The sequence below is a fragment of the Bos taurus genome, chromosome 14, assembly GCF_002263795.3.
Source record: "Bos taurus isolate L1 Dominette 01449 registration number 42190680 breed Hereford chromosome 14, ARS-UCD2.0, whole genome shotgun sequence".
Classification (NCBI taxonomy): Eukaryota; Metazoa; Chordata; class Mammalia; order Artiodactyla; family Bovidae; genus Bos; species Bos taurus.
In genome coordinates this window covers 10,438,693-10,465,682 of record NC_037341.1, presented here as the reverse complement: position 1 = coordinate 10,465,682, position 26,990 = coordinate 10,438,693, and the positions used below count along the sequence as shown (strand labels likewise).

Here is a 26,990-nt window from a genome sequence, read left to right as displayed (position 1 = left end):
GGGCTACAGTGCATAGGGTTGCAAAGAGTTGGACATGACTGAAGCAACTTAGCATTGCAATTAATGTTTTTTCTTCTTTTTTCTCGGGAAGCAGTAACAGGCTTGGACTGACAGAAGAACTGAATTTCTTTGACTTACTTGGTTTTTCATTTGTAGAAAGTCTTTCATAAACTTAGCACCTAACAAATAACAGAAAAACTTGGGTCTTCTGCATTGCAGGTGGATCCTTTACCATCTGAGCCATCAGGGAAGTCCAAGACTATATCTATAAATATATAGAATTGGTGCTGCCCGTGTTGCTAAGTACTTACCTTGACCGGAATTATATATTGCTTTTACAGACTTCTTAACTTTCTGTAAGGCTGTTCTATCTTGGTCTAGAGCCTAAAAGAGAAAAACGGGGAGAGAAAATGTTGGAAAACTTGGTAAGTTTAAAAAAGAAAAGAAGAAGAAAAACTCATTCATAACCGCATTTGTTGTGCTAAGCACTGCAGCAACAGCAAACCTGCACATTTATCTAATGGCAAATGTTTCAGAGCCATGATTTGCCCAGGATTCAAGCAGTTTTGAGATAAGGGCAGTTATTCCATAAGCCTCAACACTGGGTGAAGTGGATAACTTGGTAGTCAGTTGGTAACTGTGCTAAGTTATGCACAGGAAAGAAAACAGAAGACACCTAATAAATCTTGAGATTTGATTCCTTCACTTGGAAAGCTTATAACTTGGGAAGTCAGAAAGGCAAACACGTGACATGTTCCCAGAGGATAAAGCACGTCGTCAAATGGTAACTTCAGCCAGAAAGAAAACATTTAAGGGGGTGTAATAAATAAGAGTGGCCCCGAAGCGCTTCTCAAACTTTTAACTTGAGGATTATTTTCAGTGTTAAAAAATTTTTTGATGACATAATGCTGTTATTTCAAAAATTCCACTTATTAAAAATCACAACATGGAAAATGTTACCATGATGCTGGTAATGCTTACACATGATTTCTTAGGTGATGAATCAACACATCTCCAGCCATCTACCTGTATTACGGAGGGGGTTGGGGGTGGGGTATGCTGGGGGACCGTCACTCCTGATTCTTAACCCAAGTGCTGGATACACAATTGTGTTTCACTTGAAAACTCATCACACTGTGCACGTAGGATGTGCACACTTTCCTATGTGCATATACACTTCAAAAGCAAGTCAGTATAAGATAACACTCACAGCATGCTGACTTAAAGTTATTAGAACAACTTCAAGCCCCTCTCTGCTCTCCCAAGGGTCTAGGATCCATTCACAGGCTAGGAACCCCTGGATGGTTATGTGAAGATGTGAAGGGCAGGAGCAACAGCAGCCATCATCATAAACACATTTGTATAAAGTTTAAGAACATTACATGTGCACTCATGCCTATTACATCAGCTAAGCCTTAAGACACCAGATGAGTGAACTGAGGCCCACAGAGGATAGGACCTTCCTCACTGCAGGAAGGCGCCAGGTGATGGCAGCGGGCACCTACTATTCCGCTTCTGCAAGACGGGTTTTCCTGCCGCTCTGAACGTGGGGTTCAAGGGGCCCTGCTGCCTTCCTCCGGCTCCTGCTCTCTGGGTGAACATGGTGAATGCCGGCCTCAGTCCCGCCTAGGATTTCTGGGCTTGGGAACAGGGATCGTAACATTCAGCCCCTTTCTGATGATGCATGCCTGGGGGATGCCATGGCTTTTGTGGTGGTAGAATCTGGCCAGACAGGATGATGCTAACAGAGACAAGCACCAGAAACAAGAGGTGGAGGAGGCAGTCCTTGCATGCAGCTGTCCTCAAGGGTGTGCGCCGCTAACCTTCCTGAGGACTGAGGACAGGAGACAGTAAACTCCCTTCAGTCCTCAGCCAGCTGAAGCTGAGACTGTCACTTGCAGCCACGCGTCCTAAACAACACAAGACCTGAAGTTCACCGAGCACTTCCTACACCTGCTTAAGCCTGGTGGAGAAGACACACCCAGCATGTAAGACTCTCTGAGTCCATCTTCAACAACAAAAAACCCGCATCTGTATTTTTCAGGTAAGGAAATGCGATAGGCCATCACTAAACATTTGTAAGAAGGGAGGAAAATATTAACTTGCCCAAAGTCACAGAGTCAGAAAGTGCTAAAGGTCACATTTCACACGAATGGCTCTTGAACCCCAAATCTAATGGGATACTGGGATAAAAATCAGGCTGCAGGTCAAAGGCTATTTCTGCCACACCCATCACTTACTTCCCACCTCCACAACTTTGTCACAACCACATCCCACCTGTACTCCCTTTTTTTGTATTCTTTTTAAATCAATGTTTTTCTTTAGGTCCATTCCCCCTCCCCTTTTTTCCCCATTCACATCTTTAAAAAAAAAAATGGACATTGTAAAGAGCTAGATCACTCACCATTAACAGAAGATACCCTAAAAATGATGTAGTACCTCTAACTACACAAAATGCTCACCTATTTACTACCTCGAATCATCTCATCTAACACCAGGGACACCACACATCACACTTAGGAAACCGTGTTTTACGACTTAGTTGCAGAGAAGAGACGAAGCCTGAGTTATTTCAAAGATCTGAGATTTGTACTTTAAAAAGGGAAGATAACTAACATTTTAATAAATGTGTAGTCACACAGGGGGCTGAGGTTTACACAGATTATTCCTCTCAATTCTTACAAGAACGCTCTGAGGTAAGTGCTAGTACTGGATTCATTTTATAGATGAGTAAATAGAGGCTTAGAAAGTGGAACTTGCCCAGGTGGCAGAGTAGGGATTTGAATCCAGGTCTTCACGGTAAAACACCACCCCCTAATCACTAACCAGTTCTGTGTTCCAGTGATATCCTTGAGGAACTGAAACTGAAAGCAGTCTCATCTTGAGCAGGGAATGTCCACCAGTTTGCAGAGGCAAATCTGAGTTAAGATAGTTAGGTTGCTGGTAAGAGTGGGAAGGGAAGACATTAATGAAAATAAGTGCAAGTAAGAACTCATTTTAAGAGATGGGATCCAAAGGGTTTATCCTTTGATGAACTGCTTTTGTGGTGAGGATATTTTAAAAAATAATTCTAATAACAGCCATCATTTATTTTTTTAATATATATATTGAGCATGCGTGCTAGGCTGCTTCAGTCGTGTCTGACTCTTTGCAACCCTCAGGACTGTAGCCCACCAGGTTCCTCCAACCATGGGATTTTTCAGGCAAGAATATTGGACTGGAATGCCAAGCTGTCCTCCAGGGGATCTTCCTAACCCAAGGATAGAACCTGAGTCTCCTTTGGCTCCTGCATTGCAGGCAGATTCTTTACCGCTGAGCCACCAGGGAAGTCCTTATATCCATTATTACTGCCATCTTTTTTCCCTGATGAAAACTCCTGCTTTATTTTGGAGAAGTCAAACAGCTTGCCAGGTGTCACATATCAGGTAAGAGAAAACACAGCTTATGCTTTTTCAAACAAGCCACCTAAAAATCCACTGTGGATGGCATGCTCATGTTTCTCCTGATTTTTTAATAACTTTAGAGAAAGAACAAAAGATCTCCTTCTGGAAGAAAATACACTATTGGCTTAGCTCTGGGGAGTGATAACCACTGAAGAATGATTCTACTCATGGAGAAATTAATGAGTGGACTTTAATGTCCACGCACAGAGTTAATGACTCCCAATAAGCAAAGGGCTGGGGAAGACTTCAGCCGTAACATTTTATGAGGCCAGTTATCTGCTTCCTTTCTGCAGGAGGGAAAGTCTCAGAAATTTATGTTGGATTCTTACCAACTTGTCTATAAACTAATAGGATGTAAAGTTCACATACTTACTTTTAAAGGTTATTAATGATATCCACAGCCACCATTGCATCTAGGTGACACTTCTCTTTTTACACTCTCCTATTTGGCCACCAGCAAAAGGCAGCCAAGTAAAATGCACTTTTAAGAGCTCCGTGTTGAAGACAGCCGGGAACGCTGTCCTTCAATCAAACAAGGCTCCCTCCAGAAATAACACATGTCTAAATGTGCTAGAGAGTACCATCCCCTCGGCCACCAGATGAGCAACACTCAGCAGTGACATCTTTTAAAATGTCCTGTGTGTAAAACTAAATAAAGCGGAGAGAAAAGTGGCAGATGAATGGGGCTTCACAACTGTCCTCTCTCTCAACCCATTAAAAGTATGTTAAAATACGTGCCTGCGTTCCAAGTATGTATCTGAAGGTGAACAACTAGAAAAAGTGTATGTGTTTGTGAGAGAAGGAGAGAGGGAGCGGGGAGAAGGATGAATGAACCAAGGCAGGAATCCAGGAGAACAGGCTGATCTCTAATAATACAATAACATCTTCCCCATTTAAGAATTCTGCAAGACAGCAACTCCGCCTTCTCTGCATTACTAAAGAGCAGGGGCATTAACCTCAAAAAGTACTCTCATCTTTATATGGAGACATCTTATTTCATGCACAGTCCTAACAAATGTGGGCATCTGAACACACAGAGAAGGTAAAGGCTGTTGCAAACTAGCGAGAAGCTGCTGGAGAAACCATACCACAAAAGCTAGCAACCTGAGGGTTCAGAAGGAGTCTACAAACTGGATATGAGAATGAAAAAGAATTCTTTAAGAATCAATGGGTTATTTGGGGTAGAACATGGAGCCTTTCGTACCCCTCTGGGCCAAGCCGCATCCCTGGGTCACAACAGTGCAAACAACAGATGCTCTTGAAGATGCACAGGAATCCAGCCATGCCTGTTCCCCTCCATTTAGGGCATTTGTACCGGCTGATCTGTCTGTCTGGAATGTTCCTCCCTGAGCTCTTCAGGTAAGGGTTCTGTTTACCTAGGCCTCAGGTTAACAGCCCCTCCTGCAACCTCCCTAGTGGTCCAGTGGCTAAGACTGCATGCTCTCTATGCAGGGGACTGGGTTCCATCCCTGGTCAGGGAACTAGATGTCACATGCCCCAACTAAGACCTGGCACAGCCAAATTTAAAAAAAAAAAAAAAAAAAAAGCTCCTCCTCCGGGAGACCTTCTATGATCCACCTAAAGCAGCGTATCTGCTCTCCGCCACCATTCACTCTCACACACTTCACACTGGATACTCAACAGTGCTACACACCCCTGAAATGATACTGGTCGTGACCTGTATGGAACTTTTCTCCCTCCACCGGGAGAAGGAAAGCCCTATGGACGTGGGCCCTATGGAACCTCTTCACGGCTGAATTCCCAGATCTGGCGTCCAGCTGAGCAGAAGCTCAAAAACCCTTATGAAACGAAGTTACAAATATGAATCAATGAACCCCTCATTATTCTCAGCTCCCCAAATAGCAACGTACGCAATGCAAGGCTTGCCTTGAAAATGGCTGAATAGAATTTTGAACTGAGAAAACACTGCCCTCTGCAATTCCTCCCCTGATGGTTTTGAACAGCTGACGTCTAAAAGTATGTATGTGTTAAATGTGTGAGTGTATATATGTGTTTGTGTGTGTGTATATGTGTGTGTCACACGTACATGTATAAGGAGTATGACCACACCGTACCTCGAGTAGCGGTTTAAAACGACAGACAGAGCTTACACATTTTCAGTTAGTTTGTATCTCAAGATAGTTATTCTGGCAACTGTTAAAAACATTTTATTGGAATACAGTACACCTACGTTAAATGAGCAATGCCAATACGACTGCTAATACTCATTAAGATTTTTCTCTTTCAGAATTACTTTTTAAGTCCAGGGCACCTTCTTTTCAATATACTCAAGTGGGAAATGTGTCTTATTTGAGGTAGATGTGATTTTTGAAAATAAAGCACAAGTCTTTGGTGCTAAGTCTTACGCGTATACTTACAGAGAAAGCAAACAGTGGGTAACAACTGCATAGAATTCTTACAGACATGCCTGGGAAGACATCAATCACACCTCCCACCCTCTAGGGATGCTGAACGTTAAATAGATTAAAGTACCTGGATGTGGCTGGCACAAAGCCTTGCACGGAGCAGGTGCTCAAAAGCTGCTAGCATCATTACCCTCACCTCTGGAGGTGCTTCCAAGACAGAAATTTCTGAAACACTTGGAGCGGCGACAGCACAGCGGTTCTGAAACAAGCACTCCCACTAGCAAAGTGGTTTCTTCAATGAAAAGAATTTTTACTCAGTTGGGGGAAAAAAAGGGAGTGCTTCCGTTTTATTATTTTAATAGTCCTATTCAGGGAGGTAATTTCAGAAATGCATTTCAACAGATGCATTTGTCCCATGATCACCACAAGGTAAAAGCTCTTCTTCTGTGCACCTGGCTTAAGAGGGAAATCAAAGGGAGACGATGCTGGCCCGATTTTGGTTCAAAGCCCAGATGCTTCATCCTTCACCTTGCTGAGCAACCCCACTGCCTTTCTGGGAGGAGGGAGATGCCTAATTAATTCTCACCAACTTTCTGAGAATGAAATGGTGATGGAGGCTCGCGTGCGGCCTCCTAGCCAAGTCGATACATTCGTTATCCATCACAAGACCCCACAGCCTAGAATGCACTTGTGTAGCTGTGGTGTGGACCAGGCGTGGGCCCAGAAAGTGAGCCAGCGTGACGATGAAGGGAGAGGACCATGCCATTTCCCCATCAAAGGGCTGGGGCATCTGAGCACAAAGAGGAGGCACGGGCTGTGGCAAATGAGAGACAGCCTGCTGCAGAGACCACACCGACAGAAGCCGGGAACCCGAGGGTTCGGAAAGATTATTCAATCTGCACATGAGAACGGAAAAAAAAAAGAAAAAATTTTCTTTAAGAAGCAAGAGGCCACTTGGAGTAGGACACAGAAACTTTTGTACCCCTCTGGGCCGAGGGGCATCCCTGGGTCACAGTGGAGTGCCAACAACAGATGCTCTCAGAGATGCACAGGAATCCAGCCATGCCCATTCCCCCACTCAGGGCATTTGTACCTGCTGATCTGTCTGCCTGGACCTCTCCTCCCTAAGCTCTTCAGGTGAGGGTTCATCTAGGCCTCTGGTTGACAGTCTCAGGTTAATGCAACTGAGTTTCTGTTCTGAGGATCAATCCTGGGTTTTTATGTCACTGGCTCACTTGTTCATCCATTAGCTGTGGCTGGCTCAGAGTGGTCCCTCCTCTGGGCCAGGCACTGCCTCTGCCTCTGCTTCCCCTGCTGCACATCCCCCCTCTTCTACTTGGTACAGCAAAACAACAATAGAAGCCTTCACTAGGACAGGTGGGACGCTTGGGACTGTGTTAGACAAGACATGAAGGAAGTTATTCATAAAGTAGGAATCCTCCCTATCCTGGGATTTTGGCTACACTTTCCAAATTATACTATCCTTTACCTTGAATTTTAGGGGTTTAGTACCTCTGTCTCTTCGTCTACTTGTCAACTGAAAGTGCTCCAACAATACTACTTGTATTTGTTTCTTTCTTTGCACAGAAGGCGATGAGTAAGAACTTGCTCCGTTGAATGAAAGGAAAATACACATGGAAGGAAGAAAGGATGAATCTACTGGTCCAATACTTCGGCCGCCTGATGCGAAGAGCTGACTCACTGGAAATGACCCTGATGCAGGGCAAGATTGACGGCAGGAGGAGAAGGGGACGAGAGAGGATGAGACGGTTGGATGGCATCACTGACTCGAAAGACATGAGTTTGAGCAAGCTCCGGGAGTTGGTGATGGACAGGGAGGCCTGGTGTGCTGCAGTCCACGGGGTCACAAAGAGTCAGACACGACCGAGTGACTGAACTGAACTGAACCAAGAGTAAAACCGAAGTCCTCATCACTGTCAGCCAGGCCCTGTGAGGTCCAGGGCCGGTGCCCTCTGACTGTTCCCACACTCTCCACTTGTGTCTAAGTCACATCCGCAGTCTTTCGGAACCCGTAATCGTGAATCCACCCAAGAGCTTCTGCAACTGCTAACATCTCTGCTGAGATCCTTTTCTCCAAACTCTTCCCCGGATGTAAAGGGGCGTGGCCTGCTCGCTCTCTCCTTTTTTCTTGTGCATTCACCTCAAATGCTGGAAGCACAGCCCCTACTAACCTGAGGAGTGGAAGTTATGGGGGCGCTGAGAGGCACCCTGTGGTTCAGCTACACATCAGCGCAGAAGGCCAAGAGCAGCTCACATGAAAGGAAGAGGGAGAGATGTTATCATTTCTTAGTTTCAAGATTAACATGAGTTGAATGAGGCTGCTACACAAGGGGAAACGATCAACCTAAAATAAAACGTGATTTGCATAATGCATCTCAAAAAGGGAAAGCTGACAGGTCATCCCCAAAGGTTTTAAGCTCTTTGCTCTATTATAGACTATAAAAGTGTCCTTAAGATTCAGATTCTCCTTTGTTTATACAGATTTCAATCAGAAACTTCTGTCCTCTACTCTACCTGTAGCTGAATGGCTGCACCAAAGGGAATCAGACTCACAGGCAGCAGAGAATTGCGGGTGCTGAGGACTAAGGGTTTGGACCCCACTTCACAGCTCAGATATGCAGCAAAGATCAATGTACCACCTTAAAAGCAAGTTGTTGTTCAGTCACTAAGTCGTGTCCAACTCTTTGCGACCCCATGGACTGCAGCCTGCCAGGCTCCTCTGACCTCCTCTATCTCCTGGAGTTTGCTGTAACTCATGTCTGTTGAGTGGTGATGCCATATACCTTCAGCAATACCTCCTGATGGATTCTAAGGATTTATGCCATGCAGGAAAACAGCAGCAACCTATCAACTTTCCAGGCCAAAGAAAAGACACTGCATAAAACTGTGGCTCACCAAAGTCCCCTTTCCTGTGTACACATCTTGAGGAGACTCTGCAAGGTCCAGAGCGGGGGCTCAATAAATATGAGTCAGCTGAGTCTGCCTCTATCCTGAAAGCATCTAAAAGTAAAGGCATACAGAACAGCACTGGAACTCACAGAATGCTACTTTTCTCAAGCGCTGTTTATTTTAAAAAGCTAAGTGTTTCATACAACCTTGCACTGTCCTAGTCAAGATTCTCTTTGCTGAACCACCAAACCGACTCTTGCACTGCTGTGGGGACCAGCGGACTGAACGACCCCTTTAAGACCCTTAAAGCCATATAATAAGACCCCACCTGACTCGAAGCACTAAGCCCAGTCTTGCTTTGCCCCGTGAGGCTGGGTCTCTACACCTAATGGCTCAATTCCCACTGGTCCCACACCATGCGGCACTGTTACCACGGGGCCCCCAGTTCCACAGGGTCACCAACATTCCAGCATTCAAGCCCTTGTTGGTGAATGCAGTCTTTGCCTCTGGTGCGTTATCTGGGCCCTGGAAGAAGCAGGGCCTGGCTGCAGAGCCATCGAGAAACGGATGCTGTGGTGAAGAGCTTGGAGGGCCCAGCCCTTGATGACTTCTGCTGGCTCCGTTGGGACCTGCTCAAGCAAGTTGTCCTGAAGTGCCCCTGCCCTCCTCCCACGCTGCCACCACAGGGAGTGTTTCCTTCTTGCCTCCTTGGCCTCTAACAGTCCTTAGAGACGTTTTTCTTTTAAAGAGATTTTTTTTTTTTTTACAAAATTACTTATTTATTTCTGGCTGTGTGGTGTCTTTGTTGCTGTGCATGGGCTTTCTCTAGTTGCAGTGAGAGGAGGCCGTTCTCCAGGGCGGTGCGTGGGCTTCTCGTTGCGGTGGCGCCTCTTGCTGGGGAGCATGGGCTCTAGGGTGCTCGGGCTTCAGTAGTTGAGGCAAGCAGGCTCCAGACCACACGCTCAGTAGTTGTGGTGCACGGGCTTAGTTGCCGCTCGGTGTGTGGGATCTTCCCAGACCAAGGATCAAACCTGTGATCCCTGAGTAGGCAGGTGGATTCTTAACCACTGAGTCACCAGGGAAGTCTTCCTTAGAGGCTTAGATCGGCCCAGTCTCACCTTCCTTCTCCCAACACTGAGGATGAGGTTGATAAAAAAAAATAGGAACGTGTTCTTATTTAATCCTCACAGTAACGGATCAGGACGTCTCTGTCGCCCACATTTTACCGAGGAGACTAAAGCGCAGGATCAAGTCAGAGACGCAGTCAAGGTTTGAGCCCGGGTTTTCCCGACCTGCAAGCCCATATTCGTGAGCTTCGTGTTCTCCAAGCTGCCAGCCTGACAAACTGGGTCCAGAGGAAACTTTAAAAGACAAGATCAGCCAAGGATTCGGTAAGCAGACCACAAGACAAACAACTTTCGAAACCTTCTCCTTCCCACGTGAGGGACGCTCTTGGGAGAAGCCAAAGAGGAATTGAGATCAACGTTTAGCTTGACAACCTGAAGTCTCTCTTTACAGGGGGAAGGGACAAAGGCAAAGTGGGAGGAGGTCAGCCTGCAGCTCGATCGGCACCTGGCTGTCCCCACACCCACCCGCCACTTCACGTGGGCCCATCTGCTAACCAAGCACTGTGCTGGGTGTGGTGGTGATGAGTCAGCCACAGAGATGGTTTCCTCGTGGCTTCAGGGGCACCTGGGGGACTGCAGTGCAGCCTTCGTGGACTTCACTGAGAGCCATGCTGGATACTGGGCATGACTTGCACTAAAACTGATCACTGACATGTGTGCCCCCAAGGAGGAAAACAGGTTAAAGAGCAATAACTAATCACAACAGCACATGGAGATGCACAGGCTTGTGAAAGCTTCCAGGTTCACCTTAAAATATCAGAGACTGAAAAACATTACTAAGAGCGACTGGCAGAAAAACCCTCGAAAAGAATTGGTGTGCTTATCCTTGGGGTCAGTGAGGGAATCAGGAGCTTAAGAAGAGGGAGTTTCTCCACCTGGTACTTCTAATCCGCCTCTGGTCTGCGGAGAGGTCACTTTAGTCCCTGCTGAGCAGTGTGAGAGGGACAGAGAGGACTATCCAGAGATCAGGCACGGCAATCCACAAACACCTACCCCTCTCAACAGCCAACATCCACACTCGACGTGGGAACACCAGGCAAAGACCAGACAGTGCTCTTCTTCAAAGAGGGAGAGAAAGGGAACAGCAAGGTGCAAACCAACGTTCCTCAGAGGAGAGATGCTGGGGTCTAGAAGCGCCAAGGAGGCCAGGTGGCCGGACCACGTGGACACGTGGAGGATAAAGAGATGGACGGGGGCCAGATCACGCGGGGAGGAGAGGCCACGGAAAGAGTTCAGTTTTATTCTGACGGCAAAGGTAAGTCAAGAGTGGGGCTGCTGGGGTTTTACAAGAAAGAAGGTGGCAATTATTCCTGAACTTTGGAAAAATGACTCTGGATGATGTGCTGGGAATGGGAGGGACAGGAGCAAGACTGGAAAGGAAAGAGCCGATCAGCTGGGTCTCACACAGACAGAACTTTTAAGTATTTCTCGTGTGGCTGGATCCACTTCCTCCTCTAGGATCACACTTCATATTTAAAGCTTCCTCCAGAAGTAGCCTTCCCCCACTGACACCCACTTAGGAACTCGCATTTAAGGCTTCCTCTTTTTCTCCTCCCCACTCCACACCCACTCACGACCTCGGTGGAGGGCATCGAGATGCCCAGTTGGACTCAGGAGACCACAAAACCCGGCCAGGCCCACCTCTGCAGCAGTCCTTAAACCCCATCCCCTTGGCGCCAGCCTGACTTCAGGACTGCATCATGTCCGGGGCAGAGGGAGGAGTTATTATAAACTGAATCCGATCATGGCATTCTTGCTTTAAAACTTAGAATAATGAGCATGCTGAGTCTTTCAATGACTTTGAAATCCCTCTTTGCCTTACTCCAAGGGCTTCCGCAGGCTCCCTTCTGCAGCACGATGACCTGCTCTCTCCAATCTCTCACCCGACATTCCTGGCAGTCCAGGTCCATGGTGCTCAGTCATACGTAGCACTTGTCTGGCCTCTGTTTGACTCTGGAGATGCCAACTCCACTAGCAACAGCTCTTGTCCTCAATAATACTTTTGCCTTTTCTTCTCCATCTTAACATGCTACAAACACAGGCTCAACCTTTATGCTTGAGTTTTATCATCTCTTCTTTGAAACCTGTCCCTTCCTGCTGAGAACGAATCTCTCTGCAGTGCTGTGAGAACACTTATCATAAGGACTTCTTCCTTACATTTCCATCTCCAACAAATGGAGCTATGAATCTTTCAAGACGCTACACACATACTCACTGCCTTTCCCCGCTGCAGAGCCAGCTTCCTGCCCTAGGAATGCACGGGACCTGGAGACCAAGGTGTTCACAGTGCACAGATGGGACCCCACCCAGATCCAGCTAGGGTTACCTGGCAGCTCGCTCTGACCCCACCCTCAGACCTCCCGGACTCCCCGCTTCCTGACCTGTAAACCTGGAAGGCTCTAATTTTCTGAAAACAAACCATTTTCAAGTCCTAGGGACCATACTGCTTCAACTCTCTCAGCATATTAGGTTTTGTTTTAAAGGAAAAACACCTTAATTTTTTTTAACACCTTAATTTTTTAAAAGGGAGCGACCCTAGGAAGGACCTTACATTTAAGGCCTCTATGCGATTAAAAAGACCAACCGTGGCTTTGGTCTCAGATTCTAATTCCAGTCATTTCTGTGTCACTTTTTTATATTCTCTGTCCTCCAAGAAATGTTTAGAAAAGTTCATTTTGAATTCTGTATTCAAAGACTCTATCGATCATATAAAATAAACATACTTAGTGCCTATTTAAAAAATAATTTACTTATTTATTGGCTGTGCTGGGTCTTTGTTGCTGTGGGGACTTCTCTCTCGTTGGGGTGAACAGGCTTCTCCTTGCGGTGGCTTCTCTTATGACTTTTTAAAGATGAAGGAACTGATTCAGAGCAAGTGTCCAGGGCCAAAAGTCTGGGAAATGGCAAAACCAGGCTTTTCACCCTGGAAAGTCTAACCCCCAATGTCTGTGTTCTTTCTGCCACATCAGACTGCCTCTCCAGTTAAAAGACATGTTTTATGCTGCTTCTTATCATGCTCGGGTATATCACACACTAACCTTTCTATAGGTGGCTCAGGGGCCCAGCTTCTGAGAAAAGAAGTTCTAAGGGGAGACAAGCTCTAAGCCACTGGTGACGTTCCCAGCTTAGCTGAGTTTAGAACTCTTGTGTCCTCTCCCAAAGAAACCTCAGAGCTGCTGACCGTAGATCCAGCCATTGCTAAAGAATGGTTTTTACAAAGAAAGACTGGCCTGATTTGACAGTGGAGATCAAGAAACCCCAACTCCACGTCTGCACAAAGATGACATTGCAAATGAAGGACCACTTCTTGTGAACAAACAATGACATGGATTCGAGTGGCATTTCCCAGACTGAGGTCCGTAGAAAACTATTTCTGAGATGCTGGTAAGTATCCTGGGGGAAAAAAAGAGGCCGCAAATCTGGAAAACACTGTGTGCTAATTACCATGTGCTAATTAACTATACCTTTCTTTTGGATACCCAAGGCACACAAGAATATCAAAAGCTGGGATATTTTTTTGTGTGGGTCTTATTAGTAAACCCATTTTATTATAAAAATTCACTTCAAAATTTGAAATTATTAACAATGATAATTATACAACACCACAAAACTGTGTGGAGAAAAGCATCCTGGGATAGAGTAGAGCTCTAATGATTAAGTCCAGTAGAACACTGTCCTTTATTAGAAACGTAGCACACAACGCAGTGCTTTGAGCCACGCAGCAGTCTACTCACCAACACGCCACAGGTGTAGCTGATGGCCACACTGGACTGAAACTGAGTTGAAGACACACCTTTCGGGACTTGCCAGGTCAACCCTGGAGTGGAAGACTGGGACACTTTAAGGAAAATGGTTAACTTTATAACCCAGCAACTCTCCATGAAAATAACTTAATTAAAATCAGAAATTTTTGTGCACACTTAACAGAGTACACTTATTGGGACGTCAATACAGAAAACTCCATATTAAACAACAACAAAAAAAACTAACAAAAGTTAAGCCTCAAAAAATACACTATGTATATGGAGTAAGAGGTCTAAAAACAGACTGATGCTATTAGGGAAAAGCCAAGGAAAAAAAACCAAGATTAAAACCAGACTGAAACAGAAAACCCACGATAAAAGAACTAAGAAGGAAAAACAATCTCAACAACAAGAAGAGGAAAAACCATTGACGTCCGCAGGACATAATTACTATATGGAATTCTTATTTTGCTGCTATTGTGATGCAGAAGTCTGAGGACAAAAGACATTAACATAAGAAACTAAAAACAGTAAACCTGTGCAAAGGACTTCAATCACACTGATAACTTAAATTCCAAGTAAAAGTGAAGGGTTTTTCTATCCTTATAAAGATGTTAAAAAAAAAAAAGAAACAATAATAGAAACAATGAAAGGATAGCCTTCAGAGAAACCGTCCCAGTTGATAACCAGGACAAAGTGTATTATTCCAAGTCACAAAACTGCTCTTACACTTGACATAGCAACTCCATTCCTAACAATTCCTATCAAAACGACCACCATCCCCTCAAGAACGAATGAAAAGAAGATAGTATAAAACTCATCACCAGGTTTAGAAACTAGAAATAACCTAAGTCTAACAACTGGGAAACGACAAAGTAAAATATGAAACAAAGAGAAGGGCTTATATGGTCACTGAAAAGTATGTCTGTGACAATTAGAAAGAATAAAGGATAAGGTCTACCATTTATTGATGTCTATTGTGTGAGATGTGTAATTCCATTATTTACAATGTAAAATTGCAGATATTATAAAGAAGTGAATTATCTAGAAATATAAAGTTTAGAAAGGTTCATAGAGAGGTTTAAAAGCTTTTGTTACCTTGGACTGCTATGATTAGGAGCTTTCTTTTAAAATAACTTTAGTTGTGCAGTATCATAAGGCTGATGCAGTACTTCAAATTCTCCTAAGCCTTTTAACAGTCTTATAATACATTCAGTGTCTGCTTTTCCGTCAGCAATTGCAAGAGATCCAACAAGATGCTAACTTTGATCGAAAACGAGGGAGAAATAGTACACACTCTCAGTAATTTCCTTGTTGCCTTGAAAACTGTACATTTAAAAAATTAGTAGAATATTGTGTTTCAAGAGCTCCTGTCTGGGGCCGAAAAGAAAACTGTAATCATAGCAATTACCTTGTGAACCTCTAATTTCTGTTGTAGTTCTAAAGTTCGGAGGAGCATACCCACCCACAAGCACCATGGCTCTTTCATCTTCAAGCAATTTCAGTTCCATTCTTAGGAAAATAATAATTATAGGTACAACAAGGTATTTAAAGACCAAAAAAAAAAAAGTCACGAAAACACCATTTTCCATGTTATAACATAATGAGAGTTCATTAAAAGAATTAAAACTTAGACTGCAAAGGAGTTTCCTGAGTCATGTCTTTTCAGGATCCTGATAATTTATCAGGAACCTACCTCATAAAAGAACACGAGTTTTCACTGGTGAACAGATTAAGAACCACGGAGTTACTAAGCCTTTTAAATTCCTACCAGTTCTGAGGTTCTATAATGACCTACTAAACCATGGGCTTGGGTCTTGATCCAATGATTCAAGACACGCTGGTGCTGATTTAGTCATTTAGACTTTGTTGTTGTTCAGTCGCTCAGTCGTGTCTGACTCTTTGCAACCCCATGGACTGCAGCACCCCAGGATTCCCTGTCCTTCACTATCTCCCAGAGCTTGCTCAAACTCATGTCCATTGAGTCAGTGATGCCATCCAACCATTTCAGCCTCTGTTGTCCCCTTCTCCTCCTGCCTTCAATCTTTCCCAGCATCAGGGTCTTTTAGGCTTAATCACATAATTTTATGTAAAGTGGAGACTGCCGACTAAGTGCTGGGAAACATGGTGGTTAAGAGGACAGAATTTCAAGCCATATGGCCTGGAGTCAAATTCTAGCTCCATTACTTACTGACTATATGATCTAGGCCAGTTACTCAATCCAGGTGTGCCTCAGTTTCCCCACCAGTGATCCACCTTGCAGAGTTACGTGGATTGAGTAACCATGTAGATGAAGTGTTCAGAATGGTGCTTGAAGCAGAAGCAATATCAACAAATGTTAGCTAGAATTTGCAAGTGTGGATACTTGGGTTTATTTTTTCTAAGGTTCCTAAGAGTTATGCAGTTAGCAAGAGTAATTTTTACACTGCTGGTGGTGCTACTACAGAAACTTCCCTGGTGGTGCAGTGGTAAAGAATCTTCCTGTCGATGCAGGAGATATGGTTACAATCCCTGATCCAGGAAGATCCCACATGCCAAGGATCGACTAAGCTCGTGTACCACACTACCAAGCCTGTGCTCTAGAGCCAGGGAGCTGCAACGAGAGAAACCACCGCAATGAGAAGCCCGTGTTCTGCAACTGCTTGCTGCCACTTGAGAAAAGCCTGAGCAGCAACGAAGATCCAGCACAGCCAAAAATAAATTTTATTAAAAAAAGGAAAAGGAGGAAAAGAAAAGAGAGAGGCTGATGTAAAACCTTCCACTCAGGCCATTTCTTTAGATCGGTGACCTCCCTACAACGCACACACAAGTGTCCACTTTGGTATGGGGGGAAAAACAGAACTCTTGTACTATTTTATGGTAGATAATTATACAGTATTAGTACAAAAGAGTATGTATAGATGTATATACACATACATGCATATGGCATGCACGCATTAAAAGGTTTTACAAATGAGATGGACAGAAGTTTGGAACCCGCTGCTCTGTTAATGGACATGAAGATTTTACTTCTCTTAAGTAGGAACCATGTGGCCCAGGGCTGTCTGCTGTCTGCACATGGAGAGAAGACAGCACTGTTCAATGCTTAAAAGGACGTTGCCAGAAATGCCAATGGGTTTCTCACAAGTAGGGTCAACCAATCTAATAACTTAGCTTAGAACTTGGAGGGGCAGCAATGGGTACTAGTTTGATTTCAAAATAAAAGAATACCCTTTTATCCAGTTTCTTGTCACTTTTACTATCTTGCATCTGATTTCTTCAGCTGCCCAAATATTATCACAATCTTTCCTAAGGGAATGAATGAAGGCTCAGGGATAGCCTAGACAGACTAGGGGAATTTTTCTAAACTCATCTGGGTAATAAAAGGAGTCTTAAAACTCAAGTCTCCCAAATCAGAATACAGTGTTAAAAAATGATTCTGTTCACAAGTGTTCTGTATATTTACAAGTGCGTGAAAGTGGATGCTTCTTCCTGGTCTTCTGCTTCCTACCACGAGGCACTCAGGAAAAAGGTTTAGTGGCCAAAAAAAAAAAAAAATCAGAAAAATCTGCTTTTATTTTTAATGTAATACTGAGTAAATTGGAAATACAAATTCAAAACTTTAATTGTGCAACTGTAAAACACTATTTTCTTTTTTCTTGACTTGTGATCGTTATTCATGTTTTATGATTTCTATGTAACTAATCGACATTCCATACAACCTGTATTCTGCTTTTTTCACTTAATACTATACTGCAAATACTGCTTTTTCCTGCACGAGCACAGCCATTACTACTTCGGCATTCCATCACTCTCACATACATCTACATATCGCATATCATCTACACAGTGCTCTTGTTGAAAGCCAACTTACTGGCTGGCTTTTTCACTTTTTGTAAATAAAGGTATTTAAGACTCAACGTTCCAGCATGGCTGTCAAATAATCAAGTTGTTTTAAATAAGGATAATTTTAAGTTGTGTATGTTTTAAACATGCTCATGAAGTACTAGCAGGCACTAATGGTATCTTTTGTATCTGAATAATTCTCATGCCCCCAAGGCACAACACTCAAAAAAGGTCTTTAAGTTTCTGACTTCTAAAAAGCTGTCACATACCAGAAATGTCATAAAGATCTAACTAATCCTCTTGCAAATTACAAATGAGTGCAATTTAGGATAGTGGTTAACTCAAAAAGCACAGGCCTCTTAAAAGGGGGCAGTGGCTAATGTGGAATGCTCCCCGTTCTAACCACCCCTCCCGCCAAATAAACCCTTTATTTGAAAGGGTTTAAGTCACCCTTTCAAATAAAACTCCCTCTGAATGGCCAGTTCGGATGGAAGTCTTATTATAAGGAGAATGTGCACAGATCCCAGGACCCTCTGATTCAATATTCCTTGAGGAAAACAGGGCTGAGGTAACATAATTTGCTCTGAACTATAAACGAATATTATGCTCCACTGGCAGCTGTTTCCATAAAAGTAAATCTTTCTGTTTACGGGAGTTGAAGTTTTCTATAAATCAAACCTTTGATATTAAACCTTATTCCCTCAAAGATGTACACATTAACATTTCAGAGACCCTTTTCTCAACAGGCCTCCAGTCTTGTTGTTACCTTTATCGGAGAGTCCTTTTGTAATGGAAATGACACCCTCCCACACGCACAACCAGCTTATCTGAAATGAAGAAGCATCTATGGAACAACTTCAATCTCCAGGCTATGAATGCATTAGTTTGACAAACATCTGGTGGGAACAATATCCCAGAGTTGGGGAATACAGAGACGGTCCCTGACCTCAGGGATCGTGAAGGATTACTCCAATCATGTTTATTAGGTAGCTGGATGTAAAATGTTTTGAACCATGAATGCTTCCCTATAATATAACATTTGGGGATAAGCATGCCACCGCAAAAATGTATTTACCCAGAAGGGAAGTATGTAGTAAATTTTAGAAAATGTTTAAGGAAAAAATATAGCTTGAAGCCAGGAATGAAAAAAAACATTCACTCTCCTTGATAAATACATATTGAAGCTTTTATTAAATCACATTTTGTGGACTGAGTTATCTTGTAAAGGGAGAGGACAAATTTCCCTTGAATGATTCTTTAATATGCTGCTGGGAATAAACTTAAAGGGATACTAATGATTTAAGAAGTGGTTTCCATTTCAAATACCAACACTAAAAAAAACACACACACACACACAAGAAACTGGCGTGCTAAGGCTCTAAGAAAGCATCAGCTTATCAGTAATTTCATAAAAACGAAGATGTTTTCCAAATGTCTGTGCTGATTGTTTGGGAATGCAACATGTTCAAAGGCCACTTCTTGGGGAGCCTGAGTGATCCCAGGGCAGTAACTATAATAGGCCCCCTCAAGGAAAGCCCCCCCATCCCTTTTAAATACATTCTGGCTGCGATCGTGACCCTTAGTACAGCGCAGAGTGGCGTTTTACTCTCTAGGTGCTCTAGAGATCCTCCAAATGACTTCACTTCTCGAAACCCAACAAACAGTGTCCTTCTGATCCAACGATGAGGCGTGCCATCAACTCACGACTGGTCCAGCCCAGACCCCCTCACACCACAACACTGACGAACAGCTCAGCTGGCGTCTCACACAGCCCAGCTTTGGGGGAATGGCACTTCAGGATGAATATTTATTTCATTCCATGAGCTTTCGTTTGATGGGTAGACGTGTGGAGAAACGCATGGTTTTAGAGCTTTCACGTAGTTAGAATATGCTTAAATCAGCGAACTACTCACTTAGATCAGCATTTACCGAAAGTCATGCCTGACTAGTCCAATCAAGGCTTTGAGAAAGGGGGAGACTGGTTCAAAACTGGGAAAGGAGTATGTCACGCCTATATATTGCCATCCTGCTTACTTAACTTATATGCAGAATACATCATGCAAAATGCCGGGCTGGATGAATCACAAGCTGGAATCAAGACTGCTGGGAGAAATATAAAAAACCTCTATGATACCACTCTAATTGCAGAAAGTGAAGAGGAACTAAAGCGCCTCTTGATGAGGGTGAAAGAGGAGAGTGATAAAACCGGCTTGAAGCTCAATGTTCAAAAAACTAACATCATGGCATCCAGCCCCATCATTTCATGGCAAGCAGATGGAAACAATGGAAACAGTGACAGATGTTATTTTTTTAGAATCCAAAATCACTGCAGACAGTGACTGCAGCCATGAAATTAAAAGACACTTGCTCCTTGGAAGGACAGCTATGACAAACCTAGACAGTACATTAAAAAGCAAAGACATCACTGCTGAGAAAAGGTCTATCAAAATTATGGTTTTTTTCCAGTAGTCATGTGCAGATGTGAGAATTGGACCATAAAGATGGCTGAGTGTCAAAGAATCGATGCTTTCAAGCTGTGGTGTTGGAGAAGACTCTTGAGAGTCCCTTGGACTGCAAGGAGCTCAAACCAATCAATCCTAATGGAAATCAACCCGGAATATTTATTGGAAGGACTGATGCTGAAGCTCCAATACTTTGGCCACCTGATGCAAAGAGCCGACTCACTGGGAAAAGACCCTGATGCTGGGGAAGATTTGAAGGCAAAAGGAGAAGGGGGTGGCAGAGGATGAGATGGTTAGGTAGTATCACCAATGTGATGGACATGAATTTGAGCAAACTCCGAGAGATAGTGGAGGACAGAGGAGCCTGATGGGCTATATTCATGGGGTCACAGAGTTGGGCATGACTTCGAGACACAACAACAACAACAGCCAGCAGGTCTGGGAAATGCTCCACACTATTCCTTCTTTGGAAGATCCACAGAGCGTGGATCTATTAAATGTTCATGAGGTTCCTGTTTCTTTAACTTTGGTTAATACAGTATTCCCCAAACTCATTGGCCTCACAAAAACACACTTACTTCCTCCATCCTTTCAGAACTAGTTCTCCACATGATACACTTTGGGCTACACACTCTTGGACCGTAATATTTCAAGAAAAAAAAAAATCTGTTCTAATTTATATCAGAGAAAGCAAATAGGTAGCTCAGAGTCTAAATTCAACTTGCAAAATATCATTTGTAAACTTTTGAATATAGCTTCCACACATTTTTAAAAGTTCAGTCGCTCAGTCATGTCCGACTCTTTGTGACCCCACGGACTGTAGCACCCCAGGCTTCCCTGTCCATCACCAATTCCTGGAGCTCAAACTCATGTACATCAAGCCGGTGATGCCATAGAATCAGTTTTAAAACCTGGGAGATTTAAGATAAAAATTCCAAAGTCCAACCTTCCCTATAAAATGCCTTGGTGGAGCTCAAGGCACCTTTCCCCAGGAATGCCCATCAGGAGGAGGGCCAGTCTATGGTCTCCAGCTGCCACTGAATCACCAGGTCTGTGCCAGTCACGCAGGCCTGGCCCCGGTTTCACAAGGGGTCCTATGAATCCTACCCGTGTTCTGGGCAATGGCTCCATGATGAAGGCATCAGGGCATGCTTGGGATGCAGGAAGAGAAGGTCACTGCTGACCTGCCCATCCCGCCAGTCCACCTCCCTTACGAAGGTCTGCCGAGGACGATGCCTGTTTATACTCACTTCCTTGGCATAACAAGTAACAGAGCCACCCTCACCCTCGTCTCATTCTGGATACGGTACACAGCCAACGGAGCTGTGAAGTCCTCCCAGGCACTCACCTCCACCTCCTCAAGTCCCATGGATGCATTTTACCACTTGAGTCTTCCCTTCAGTATTTCCCAATTGCTTCACGTGAGCCTTACAGAAATCAGATAGACATCAGAGCCCAGGTGAGTTGGGTCTGATTCCAAGGCTCTGCCACTGAATGGCTTTGTTGCGTATAGACAAGTCCTCTAATGCCTCTTGATTAAGACCTGCATCACCCTATTTCAGATTTCACGGGAAGATCAGGGATGCAGCAAGTGCGTGATAAACAGCAGGGGTTCAATAACTAGTACTTTTAGTTCTGAGAATATAACTCCCTGGAATTATGTCATTCAAATCCAATGGTTTTGGGTTCTCATGGTAGATACTATACATAATATATGATTGCTGACTGATCTGATTTCTTCCTCAAAAAAAAAAAGCATCAAGAACTGCCATTGTGTCAATTCTCATGTTTCTTTAATTTTGCCAAGTTGGGGTTAACTGATATGGGAACATTTTACTTATTTGTCCCCATCAATTTCAAAAATAAATTCCAGAAGGGCATCTGTCCATTTACTTATGGAAAAATTTTTTTTAAAAATGTTTTGAATGCTAGGAGGAAGAAGAAGAAAGAAAAAAATTCTCCCCACAGAGTACGGTTCACAAAATTCATGTCCTGAGTTGATTTAAGAACTAACAATCTGCCTGTAATTTAGAGAAATGAAGTGATGACTCATGCACTAAGATGAACTGGCTTTTTTTTTTTTTTTTCTCCTCTATGCCTTGGGATTACTAAATATCAGAGAACTTTCCCTGGGGATTTTTCCCCCAAGTCTTTATTTGTTCCCAAAGAGCTTCAAACATTCTCCTGTTTTCCACTCCTTTTAAATTTGTCCCCTTTCAATCCAGCTAATAACTGAAGCCATTTCTCATGCGTTCTCACCATAGAAAGAAAATCTCACAGTGGACGCTTCAATGTTTAAAATTCACTTTCAACCCTTGCCAGACCTCTTTTGTGAGACAACACGGGGACTGCCCTGGATGCAAGGCCTCCCCTGCCCTCTGGACTTTTCTCTCTGAGTCTGACACTAATATTCAAGAAGTAGATGGGACAAAACAAAACGAAAGAGAGCAGGGCTCAGATCCAGAAAGTGCCTCTTTTGGGCTGGCTATGACTATACAAAAATTTTCAAGCAAAATTAGCATAAATTAGAAGTGCTGTTTTTAAAGTCGAACCTAACGAACCATCATTATCTTGTCATGCTCGCTTCCTAATTAGCGATGCCACATTGCCTCACATCACATTTAGTTTCTTACAATGGACAGGGACAGGGAGGCGGGGTGGGACATATCTGCATTACCACGTCTTCTCCTGAGAAACATATGATGGAAGGCTGGATTAGAGATGAATGCAGCAGACGTCACACAGGGCAAGAGTTCCAAGACAAGTGAATTGCATGTATTCGGCTACTTCTTGGGTGAGGCTTAAGAAATATCAAGGCTTTCAAATTAATTTCATTTATCTCTTAGCCATCGGCTCTACTATAAAAAACACCTTAACTAGTGATTCTGCTCTTCTCAAAACATTTTTGGGATAATAAATAATGGATATGTTACAATTCCCTTTTTTTTTTTGAAAGGGAAGAAAAAAGGCCAACCAACATCGTTCATTTATATGTTGTCCAGTTATAGGAAAAAACCCAAGAATCCATATTTTCCTTTTCAGTCAGCAGGTGTTCCGAATGTTTCTTGTTATTTCTGTGACACTAAAAGGTCTTTACACTCAAGTGTAATGATGACTTAATTACATCAGTAAAATCGGAGAGTGTGTGCCCTCTGCCACAGGAACAGATCCCGTAGTAACAGTCTCTTCCTGCCAATTCACTGACCACTCTTTGTTCCAAATGGGCTGTCCCTCTCGCTAGGCTACTAGGGCAGGGGCGCTGGGGGAGCAGGCGTTAGTCTGCTTCCTGTGCCTTCGCGGCAGTTCATCTCGGTGTGTTAGTCACTCTGCGATCCCATGGACTGTAGCCCGCCAGACTCCTCTATCCAAGGAATTCTCCAGGCAAGAATACTGGAGACAGCTGCCAATTCCTTCTCCAGGGATCTTTGTGACCCAGGGATGGAACCGGTTCTCCTGCATTGCAGGTGAATTCTTTACCATCTGAATCCTAAGGGAGGATTCAGGGCCTGAACCTCAGGGAGGCCTTGAGGTTCAGCTAAACTCTGTGCTAGAAATGTTTCCGCCATTTTTCTCTATTTCTGACAGTCAAAAAAGCTCACCCCATTTCACAGAACTGTAGAGCTGGGACTTAAGAGATTACGTATTTTCTGTACTGCCAAAGTTTTATTTTTTAAATTGAAGGATAGTTAATTTACAATGTTGTGTTAGTTACAAGAGTATAGCAAAGTGATTCAGCTATACATGTATATGTACATATATTCTTTTTTCAGATGCTTTTCCATAATAGGTTATTATATGATAGGGAGTATAATTCCCTGTGCTATTCAGTAGGTTCTGGTTGTTCACCTATTTTATTTAGAGTAGTGTGGGTATGTTTGTCCCAAACTCTTAATTTATCCCCAAACCCACTCTAGTATTTTTGCCTGGAGAATCCCATGCACAGAGGAGCCGGTGGGCTACAGTCCATGGGGTCGCAAAGAGTCAGAGAAGACGGAGCAACTAAGCACAGCACCGCCACATTTTATTTTAAAACAAAGGCAAACCCTGTAATCCTGAGACGTTAAACGGCTTGCCCAAGTTCACAGAGGACAGTTTAGTACCAGGAATGAGCCCACGTCTGTCTCCTACTCCTGGGGCTTTTCCCTCTACCAAGGTGCAACTGGAGTTCCAGACTGGCCCTAGGATGGGACTCGTGGTCCTCAGCTGGGAAACCTGGTGGTGTGAGAGCAGTCACTGGGATGACCCCATGGTTGTAGGAAACATGGGCCAAATAGGCCTCTGAGGGGTTCCCCTGGGTCTCTGTGCACTAAACCCCGCTGTCTCCTCCAGCCAGTGCACTGGACCGTAAGTAGAGGTATGCCAGGGCAACCCCCCACCCCAAACTGGATGAACACGGAGTCTCTCTCCAAGGCACTGAAGATTTGTTGGGGGGGAACAGACTTTTACATTAAGACAAACTATATCGTGGAGCACGAAGGCAAATTTGCTTTTTCCTCGTCAAGATAAAACACAGCACTTCCAGGAAATGTCCAGATCTTGCAGGGTCTCCCACTCCTCAAGGAACCTCAGCAGAAACATACTCCACAATGACTCAATTATATGCATTCAGAAAGTGTAGGAGTAGCAGCGGAATTACTAGTTAGAAGTACCAGAGTGTCATGACTTCCCTGGCGCTACAGTGGGTAGCACTCTGTGCTTCCACTGCATGGGGCACAGGTTTGATTGCTGGTCAGGGAACTAAGATGCCACACACCACGTGGCATGCCCCCCCCCCCAAAAAAGTGTGCATGCTTCTACCCTCATCAACCCACTGTGAGGAGGCCGGGCCATGGAAACCAAGGAAGACATTAAAGAATCTGCTAATCCCTCAGATCCTGCACCCTTGCTTATTCCAAGATCTCAGCAGCTCACAACAGAGTCTGGCATTTATAAAATCTCTGTGTGTGTGTATAGGCATAAGTGTGCTCATGACATCATAGCCCATAAATGTAAGGCAACCGCTTTATCTGGTGCTCGAATGAACGGAGTATACTGAAAGGAAAATGTGTGACTGTCGATGTGCTGGCCACAAACAGAATCCTCCTAAGAAATTCTCAAGGGTATTCCTCCCTTTATGCCTCTTTCTCCTAGATAATGATAAACCAGCATAAAATTCAACCCTTCTTCCAGGAGGTAAGCTTGAGAAGGACCAGGAGAAAGGGGCGTAGACGGGCGAGATGCCTGAGAAATCCTGGGATGGGTTCTATGCCAGCAGTGGGGGCTGGAGTAGGTTTGGAGGATCCTGGATTGTGTGGAATCCTTAACTGATTGTGTGGGGAAAAACTGCCAAGAAAACCTATACTTTGGTCTGAATCAGAGGCTGGTAAGTCCTCAGGCAGACGTACCTAAGGTGCCCATATATTATAGTTGATGTGGAGTAAGACTCTCTGATACACAATAAAACCTCAGAGGTTCACCTAAACGGTGTTATGTGGAGGTGGCCAGGGGACCTCGGGTGGGGAGACGCCAGAGTGGGCATGATTATAGTCAGGGCATCGCCTTCTCTTCCCCTTTCATATTTTTCCATTCTTTCTTAGTTCCAGGACTACTCATAGTTGACTCCCAGCAACTATCACAATTCTCACTATTGCGTGCACACAGCAAACAACTGCGGAATGAATAAATAAATATGGTTACCAGGCATAGCAGGAAAAGACAAACGCATCTGACAGTTACCGCAAAAAAATAAAAGACTGTGTACTCCAAAAATAAAAGTAACTGTTAGATATGGACAATATAAACTTTGCATACTTTTTCATTAACTAACAATCACCATGTGATTAAAACAAAATGCGTGTCATAGACTGTCATGTTCCCAGTGTTGCTTTAAAAGAAAAAAGTCCATGTAGGATCATAGATAGGGTACAGAAGGTTTATTCACTGTCCACTTCAGTAAACATTTGGGATGAAAATTAATACTTTATTAAATATGAAGAAAGTAGTCTTTGAATGTGAGTTGGAATTCTGAGCTTCTTAAATCCTTTCAACTGATATTCAGACTGTAAGAATGCCTCTTTTCCCATGATCCTTGTTGAGATAAAGACAATCACAAAATTTTGAAAATATTTATACAAAAGGCTCCATTGCAATTCCCCCAAATGGCTCTAGGAGAACAGACCTCAAAATACAAGTCTATCTTCAGATGTATTATTAAATACTTCACATTTTTAACTTCTGCAGAATGATAAACAGAGAGGCCTGTTCCATGACCCAAAAAGCCAGGATTTCCTTGAATGACACGTTAATGAAAAATGCAAACCAGTGGGAGTCTTGACTCATTGTACAGAGTCTGTTACATTCCAACCAAAGGCCTGTCTTGTGTCAAAAGGGAAGAAATAGCTCCTGAAACCAAAAGTTATCGTTAACCTTTGCCTTGAGAATATTTCCGTTTTTGTGTAATACGGAAACACAGAAAATGATTCTCAAAAATACTTAACACGTTTATTAACATGGCACTGACTTGGTATATAGTGTCTGATTACATGTGGTGATCACAACAACTACCTTCAAAGAGCCTCAACTCAAAGATCAGGAAAGACACAGCCAGGTTCCATGGCAAGGGACCACACTTTTCTTCTAGCCAGCACTAACTAGGCCAGGGAAGGTAGCTTGACCAAGGGCTTCCCAGGAACTGATGATGTGGCTGGAGAGAAGACAGAGGAGCTGGACTAGTCAGAGCTGACCCCCTAAGGAACTTGCAAAAGGGAAAAGGTGACAGAGGAGAAGCCACGATGGACCGGGCACAGGTATCTTAATGAAGAAACACAGACTCCAACTAAGCAGCAGGTAACAGAGATACAAAGACACAAAAAGCAGGAGCAAGTCCAGACCAGGAGGAGAAGGAAAACACAGACGCAATAAAGGAGACATCACAGAGAGATCAAGAGGTGGTCTGGAATGAACGCTGCCCCCCATCACTACTTCTGAGTAAGTTTCAATGAGCCTCTGCTCTTTCAAGAGCCCAACGGAAATGAAGCTCTTTGTTCTTTCTCTCAGAACAACCCCACCAAGTGAGAAGTATTAACCTCTGTAGGCCACGAAGTTGTTAAACTTCAAGATCAGAGAATCAAGTTCA

At 43.8% G+C, this 26,990-nt stretch overlaps 1 protein-coding gene across 5 annotated transcripts in view; it reads right to left on the bottom strand.

The window, feature by feature from the left end:
* Nucleotides 1-26,990, bottom strand: part of ASAP1 (ArfGAP with SH3 domain, ankyrin repeat and PH domain 1) — a 339,905-nt gene that overhangs the window by 138,630 nt on the left and 174,285 nt on the right. For all 5 annotated transcript variants that reach the window (XM_015474408.3, XM_025001432.2, NM_175821.3 and 2 more), the window contains 1 exon segment: nucleotides 312-384. In XM_015474408.3, coding sequence (XP_015329894.1) covers nucleotides 312-384 — 73 coding nt within the window.